The sequence below is a fragment of the Penaeus monodon genome, chromosome 26 (genome assembly GCF_015228065.2).
Source record: "Penaeus monodon isolate SGIC_2016 chromosome 26, NSTDA_Pmon_1, whole genome shotgun sequence".
Lineage (NCBI taxonomy): Eukaryota > Metazoa > Arthropoda > Malacostraca > Decapoda > Penaeidae > Penaeus > Penaeus monodon.
The window spans coordinates 113,383-121,092 of NC_051411.1; the positions used below are offsets into that span (position 1 = coordinate 113,383).

At 39.5% G+C, this 7,710-nt stretch overlaps 1 protein-coding gene across 1 annotated transcript in view; it reads left to right on the plus strand.

Moving 5' to 3' along the window:
• Nucleotides 1-6,853, plus strand: part of LOC119589784 (zinc metalloproteinase nas-4-like) — an 11,292-nt gene extending 4,439 nt beyond the window's left edge. The window contains exons 4-11 of the mRNA XM_037938354.1: nucleotides 65-174; nucleotides 449-548; nucleotides 1,305-1,422; nucleotides 1,699-1,943; nucleotides 2,119-2,228; nucleotides 3,965-4,035; nucleotides 5,489-5,647; nucleotides 6,835-6,853. Of these exons, the coding sequence (XP_037794282.1) occupies nucleotides 65-174; nucleotides 449-548; nucleotides 1,305-1,422; nucleotides 1,699-1,943; nucleotides 2,119-2,228; nucleotides 3,965-4,035; nucleotides 5,489-5,647; nucleotides 6,835-6,853 (932 nt within the window). The remainder of the gene's footprint in view (nucleotides 1-64; nucleotides 175-448; nucleotides 549-1,304; nucleotides 1,423-1,698; nucleotides 1,944-2,118; nucleotides 2,229-3,964; nucleotides 4,036-5,488; nucleotides 5,648-6,834) is intronic.
• The last annotated feature ends 857 nt before the right edge of the window (nucleotides 6,854-7,710 follow it).

Consider the following 7,710-nt stretch of genomic DNA (forward strand, 5'->3'; position numbering starts at 1 on the left):
TTGTCTGTCTCCTTCTCCCTCACTACCTGGCTCGCACCTCACCCTGCCCGCGTTGTCTCTGCAGTACACGAGGACGTGGACACGATGGCTACTGCTGACCCGATTGAGTTGGCGGGTCTCTTCCAGGGAGACATAAATCTCAACAGCCCAGAGGAGTTTTTCGATCTGGCTGTGGTATGTCGTGGACAGAATACTGGCGTTCCAAGCAAGTCTTAAGTCAATATGTTATATTTTCTGGGGAATACGAGATTCAACGGAAGGGGGCTTCACCATGCATATTCAGCACAAACAGTATACCAACTAATATTCTAGCAAAAAAAAAAAAAAAAAAAAAAAAAATCCCAGCTGAAGAATAGTGTACAAGACTTACAGAAATTAAAAAATAATAATAACAATAAATAAAAACTAACACCACGATTTCTCTCCCTTCTGCGCCCGGATTGAACAGCCGTCCGACGCGTTCCCCGCTCAAGGCAGGAACGCCATCATCTCAATGCACAAGCGCTGGCCCAACGGCGTTATCCCCTACGTTATCTCTTCGTCTTACAGTGAGTATGGGAGAGAGAGAGAGAGAGAGAGAGAGGAGAGAGAGAGAGAGAGAGAGAGAGAGAGAGAGAGGGAGAGAGAGAGAGAGAGAGAGAGAGAGAGAGAGAACTGAGTGTGCTATAGATGGATGGACATACAGATGAAATGTGCGCTATAGATGTCTCTTCTTTCATTCAATGAGAAATACAGGGCATAGAGAAACCGACAACGTAAAAGAAAATATTGTTTTATCCGAATATTAAAAATCAACTAGTGAAAACGTAATTCAATAAAGAAAACATAAAATGTGTGTGTGTGTGTGTGTGTGTGTGTGTGTGTGTGTTGTGTGTGTGTGGTGTGTGTGTGGTGTTTTGTGTGTTGTGTGTGTGTGTGTGTTGTGTGTGTGTGTGTGGTTTTTGGTGTGTGTGCGTGTTTGTGTGCGTGTTTGTGTGGTGTTTGTGTGTGTTTGTGTGTGTGTGTGTGTGTGTGTGTGTGTGTGTTGTGTGTGTGTGGTGTGTGCGTGGTGTGTGTGTGGGGTGTGGTGTGGGGTGTGTGTGTGTGTTGTGGTGTGTGTGTGTGTGGTGGGTGTTTTGTGTGTGTGTATGTGTGTGTGTGTGTGTGTGTGTGTGTTGTGTGTGTGCTTGTGTGTGTGCTTGTGTATATTCATGTATGTATGTGTGCATTGTATTAGTAATAGCAGTCGCACCAGTGATAGTTGAAAGCGATATTTTGAGGAAACAGGAGATCAAGGCTCTGAGTGTGCCCTCCCCTCGCCGCAGACAAGCGAGAGCGAGGCACCATCGCCACGGCCATGAGTAAATACCACGAGAACACGTGCATCCGCTTCGTGCCCCGGACTTTCGAGAAAGACTACATCCACATCATCAAGGGCGACGGGTAAGGCGGAGTCCTGCCGCTGAATCAACCGCTCGCTGGCTCACTTGGTCTAAGTTCTCCTTTGTATTTCACCAGTGTTGGATAATGGATATTTGATAACTATATTGGATCAGACGTGCATGACTATAGCTTAACGTTTTTCTTATGTCCCGAGGCTCAGTTTGCTGCATTTTCCGGAAAGCTATTTATTTCCTACCATCTACGTTTTAAAATTCTCAAAGGCTGCTAAGGCCACAGTCCTTCGACCCCGTCCCTCACGCAAGTGCCGCCCCGCAGGTGCTCGAGCTCTGTCGGGCGAGTAGGCGGCGCCCAGGCGCTCTCCCTCGGGCCAGGCTGCATTTACGTAGGAATCGTCATGCACGAGATGATGCACGCTGCCGGCTTCTGGCACGAGCAATCGCGCCAAGACAGAGACAACTTCATCACCATCAACACGCTCAACATCCAGAACGGAATGGAGTACAACTTCCAGAAGTATGGATGGGACAGCATCCAAAGTCTCGGCGTAGATTACGACCTAGGTAAGAGGGAGAAGGAGAGAGGAGAGGCGGGGGAGCGGGTGAAGAAGTTTCCGTCTTTATGAAATACCCCTGCAAGTAAAAGAAAATGAAGCACATACTTGTCTTTCAGCCTACCAAGCATAATCCCATATCTCCGCGCTTTTTTCGGTGAACTGAACTCCCCTCCCTCCGCCAGGCTCCATCATGCACTACGGCCCTTACGCCTTCGCCAAGGATCGGACCAAGCCCACCATCATCCCCAGGGTCACGGGCGCTGAGATCGGCCAGCGCCGCGGGTTCTCACAGGTCACTGCCACGCTACAGTCGCCAGGATATATATACATAAAACACACACATACACACAGACCACACACACACGAAACAACACCACCAAAACACACCACACGTACAACCCCCACCCAAAACACCCACACACACACACACACACACACACACAAAAAAAAAAAATTATAAATATATATATAGTAATTATATATTTAAATTTTTATATATAATATTTATAATATATATATTATTATATATATATATATATATTATATATATATATATATATATATATATATTATATATATTATTATCATATTTTTTTTTGATAATTATATATATATATATATAAATATATATATATATATATATATATAATATAAATATATGTCCCTATATGCACTGCGTTTTCGCACACACACACACCACACGTATACGACCCCCAAACACCACACAAAAACACACACACACACACACACACACACAACAACACATTATATATTATATATATATAAAATATATATATATATAAAAATTATATATATATATTAAATATATTTTGTATGTATATATATTAAATATATTATATAATATAATATTTTATTATATATATATATAAAATATAATAATATATATATGAATTTTTAAAGATGTTATAGAATATATTAATTAATATATATTAATATATTATATATATATATATAATATATAATATATGGTGTGTGTGTGTGTGTGTGTGTTGTGTGGTGTTGTGTGTGTGGGGTGTGTGGGGTTTGTGTGTGTGGTGTGTGGTGTGCGTGTGGTGTGTGGTGTGTGGGTGTGGTGTGTTTTGTGTGTGTGTGTGTGGTGTTGGGGTTTGTGGGGTTTTGTGGTGTGGTGTGTGGTGTGTGTTTGTGCGTGGTATGTATGTAGTGATATATACCTATACATATGCATGTGTATAAAATTTTTTATGTTTAAAAAAAAATATTAATAATATATATATATTAATATATATAATAAATTATACATTTTATATATATATATATATAATTTTATTTAATATAATATATATATTTTTGTAACACTTATACCACAACTCCGGGACACCACACACACACGCACAAACACAACACACACACACACACACCACACACACACACACACACACACACACACACACAACCACACACAACACACACAACAATAAAAATATATATATATAATATATATATATAAATATAATATATTTATATTTTTGTGTGTAAATTTTATTATAAAAATTTTATATATATATATATTATAAAATATATATATATATTTATATATATTTTAAATATAAACATAAAATAATATATATAATATATATATAAATATATAATATATATTATATTATATTTTTATATGTGGGGGTGTGTGTTGTGGTGTGGGGGGTGTGTGTGTGTTTTTGTGTGTGTGTGTGTGTGCTTGTATGTGTTTATGTATGTATGTATATAAAATTATATATATATTATATTTTAAATTATATATATTATAAAATTATATATATATGTGTGTGTGTGTGTGTGTTGTGTGTGTGTGTGGTGTGTGGTTATGTATAATATATATTATATATTATATATATATAATTATAATTTTTAATATAATAATATTATATATATTATTAGACATGAAAGGGGAAAGATATTGGGGATCAGCCGTTGCATCCCAAACAGTCATATCTGGGATGGTCAGGAGCCATAAAGTAAGCAAAGTAAAGGCCCTTTTTCCATCAACAGGAAGATCCCAGCCCTCATAAAGAGAGGTACATGCTGAGTTTCCCAAAAACTGCAGTTCGCCGGACAGGCCCGTGAGGTGATTTTTCCATAGGGGTCTAGGTTTTTTTTCATTACCATAAATTACATTTAGTTTTAATATCAACCTCCTGTTTGTTTAAACATGGGGGAGTAACGTTTAGCCCAATTTTCTTTCCTTTTGCTGTAAAGCCTTTTTGGCATCTGTAATTTTGTCTCCCCAAAAAAACCATGTAAATTTCATAAGTCATTTTGCTATACTCCGGGATCCCGAAACCAGTGATTCGGCTTAACAGCCTTTTCCTTTTTTTCACATGCCAGATTTAGGTTAGCGCGCCCACGCCACACTGTTTTTAGGGGTTTTTGTCGGAAATAAAGAGTACACTAGTAAGGACACTACCCAAGAGGGGAAAGGATAGAAAAAAACCCTCTTTGCATGTTTATTTAACTAACCCCCAACCCAAATTAAACTTTTAAAAGGGGTCAAAAAAGGAAGAAGGGTGGGGGGAGATAGAAAAATGACGGCCTTTTTTTATTTCCCGTCTGAGTGACAAGCTGTGAAATTAAACGTGCCAACACCCCAGAGATCACACGGGGGGCCCATCACCAACCCACGGACGGCGCTTTCCCCGCGGAAGGGGAACTCAGAAAATTTGGGTTTTGAATAAGGATATGGTTGGGAAAAATCTTTTGAGTATGTGGGATGCGGATGTTGAGTTTTTTTATTGTAATTATGATAAAGACAAAGGGGTAAACATTTTAAGGTAAACGAAATAATGCATAAAAAATAAAGTAAGGTAATAGATGGTGATGATTATAATAAATAATAAAATAAAATAATAATAATAATCAAAAATAATAAAAAATAATAATAAATTAAAAAAATAATAAAAAATAAAAAATTAAAATTTAAAAGGTATAATGATAATATAAAACAAAACCTTTCGGGAATTTGCAAACGAAGTTTTCGGCACTCCCCTCCGCGCACTTGCCGGAAACAAAACCGTTCTGTGACACCGGGCCCCGATGGGCGAATCAACGAACCCGACCTGAGAAATCCCAACGAAAAAGGCGTGCAAAAAGTGTGGGAAGGTTCCGTCCAAAATTTGGTCTTTTTTTTTATCACAGGAAAAAAAGTTTGAAGATCTTCCCCATCCCCTTTTTTCCTCGCTTTTGTGTGGTTTCCTATTCCCCTAACCGGATCAGAATGCTTTTAATGGCCTAATCTCAGTGCAAAAACCCAGGGAAGGAGTGTCCGACCCCAAAGAGCATGCTTATGGGCGAGCAAGGGGATGCGGAAAAACCCCTTACAGGGGCGCTTTGCAAGAAAATCTGCGGGTCGCCCTTCCCCCGGGATCCCTCCGCCCCCTTAAAATCAGGAGCGTTCCCCTTTTTGTGGCATTTTCACAAAAAGGCTTCCCTTCCTTTTTTCTGGTAAAAATGAACCCCTTTCACAAGTAATCAACTCGTGTTTATTTCAGCTAGAAACCTCCATTTCTGCCCTTCCAGCCCAGTTCAGAAAGACACCCCCGAAAAACAGCCACAACACGCAGGCCCCGGGGGCCACGGACGGCAGGCCCCCCCTCCAAACCCCAATACATGCTGGTTTGCCCCAAGTCCCCAAGAGTGCTATCTTAAACCCGGCCTGGAGACACCCGGGAGTGCGGGGTACCAATCCCCTTTTTTGCCTTTTTAATTCCTGTTTGCCATTCTCCGCGCCCTAGAAGAGACTGCAGGGGCCCCCGTTTCCTCGGGCCGTCAGACTATATGGACTGTGGGGGCCCTTTTAAAAAGTTTTTCTTCTTACCCGTATTGTTGTTAAATAAACAGTTTTCCCTTTCAGTTTGTTTCGCAGTTTTCCCTTCGTGAATTGTATATTTAAGAATAAATTGTTGGCATGTGTCTGTAGTGTACGTTTATGCTTAAATGCATAAAACAATATAAAACATACACACAACACACACACCACACACACCACACTCACACACCACACAAACACCCCACACACACACACACACACACAATGTGTAAATAGGTTACAGGAAAAGTGAAGTTAAATAAATGGGTTTTTTTACTAGAAAAAACAAGAAAAAAAAGAGACACGTGAAAAGAGGCGGTAAGGATGTCAAAAGTACTGCAAGCTGAAATACCGAAAAAATGGAAAAACACAAATATTAATGTATGTGTGGTCTGTGTAAAGGGTCCTCTGACACCATAATTTTAAAAATTTTGACCTATTGTCCCTCTCATCACAAAAATAACCCTATTTGCATATCACACAATTTTTAGTAAATTTAAATTCATACATAAAAAGGCCTTCCCCCCTGCACAATTTCAGAAGACATCGTAGGCCTGTGACGTCGCTCGTTACATGAACATACCTCCCTCCCTTGCCTTGTACACTTTCAACCCTTTGTAATTTTTCCTAAGTTAAAAAAAGGGTTCGCCTGCGAGCGACAGAAAGACCCCGATCGGGGCCCAAGTCTGTCCCTCATTTTACCATTTTTCCGCGTAATAAAAAAGTTTCTACTGATCACGGAGTTGTAACCACAACGCTTCCTAAGATTACTGATCTTGCCCAAAGCGAGTGTCTTCACTGACCGCTCATCGGGGCTCTTGCAATGTGCGTTTTGTGATGTGTTTCATAGAATTACAGACCCCAAGACACTACCACGCATCAGAATCCATGCATAAAACCCTAGCTAAGAAGCAACGGAGAACTCAGGAGGAGGAGAAGGCCCAAGGACGGGGGAGAGGGGGAGAGACAGAGAGAACGAGTGAACGAGGGGGGGATAAACCGAAGTTTTAAACCCGCAAAGGGTTTTTAATCTTCCCAAACGCTCAAATTTCCCCAGTCAGCAGTTGACATATTAGGCGGCGATCAGACGGCCCCCCAGTGGCAAGGCGCGAGAGCATTTTCTCCCGCGATCAAGGCCCGGGCTTTTCAGGGTTATTAGCCATCCGGCTCATCAGCCAATCAACCCCAAGGGCCGGGATTCCATTTAAAACCTCTGCCGGGGGTTTTAAAATTTGGTCAAAAATTTTAAGGATATGGGCCTATTAGGGGGGGACCGCACGGGCCGGGGGGGCACAAAGCAAAGATGCGGGAGGGGGGAAAGGAGGAAGGGGGGGGGTAGAGCTTGGGAGCTTTTTCGCGTCCTCCTCCCCTTTACTCTCCTTTCCCATGTCATCTATATATTTTTATTTACGACTATTTACTTTTCTATCCCTCTACCATCTTTTTCTTGTCTGTATTTTTCTGATAAAAATTTTTTCCCCCCTTTTTTTTTTGTTTATCCCCCTTTTTTTTTTTTAAATGGAAAATTTTTAAAAAAAAAAAATAATTTTAAATATATAATATAATAAAAAGGTATATATTTTATTATACCGTATGTATTTTTATATAAAATATAATTATAATATATATATATAAAAATAAAATTATTAAAAATTTAATTTTATTTTTGTTTATATTTTTTTTTGGTTTCTTTTCCCCCCCTTTTTCTTTTTTCTCTTTTCCCCTTTTCTCCCTCTTCTCTCCCCTCTCTTTCTCTCTTCCCCCTCTCTCCTCTCTTTTCTTCTCTCTCTTTCCCTCTCTCCTTTTCTCTTCTCCCCTCTCTCCCACCCCTCTCTCTCTCTCTCTCCCTCTCCCTTCCCTTATATATAATATAATATATATTATATATTATTTTATAAAAAATATATTTTTATTATTTAATTGTAATTATATA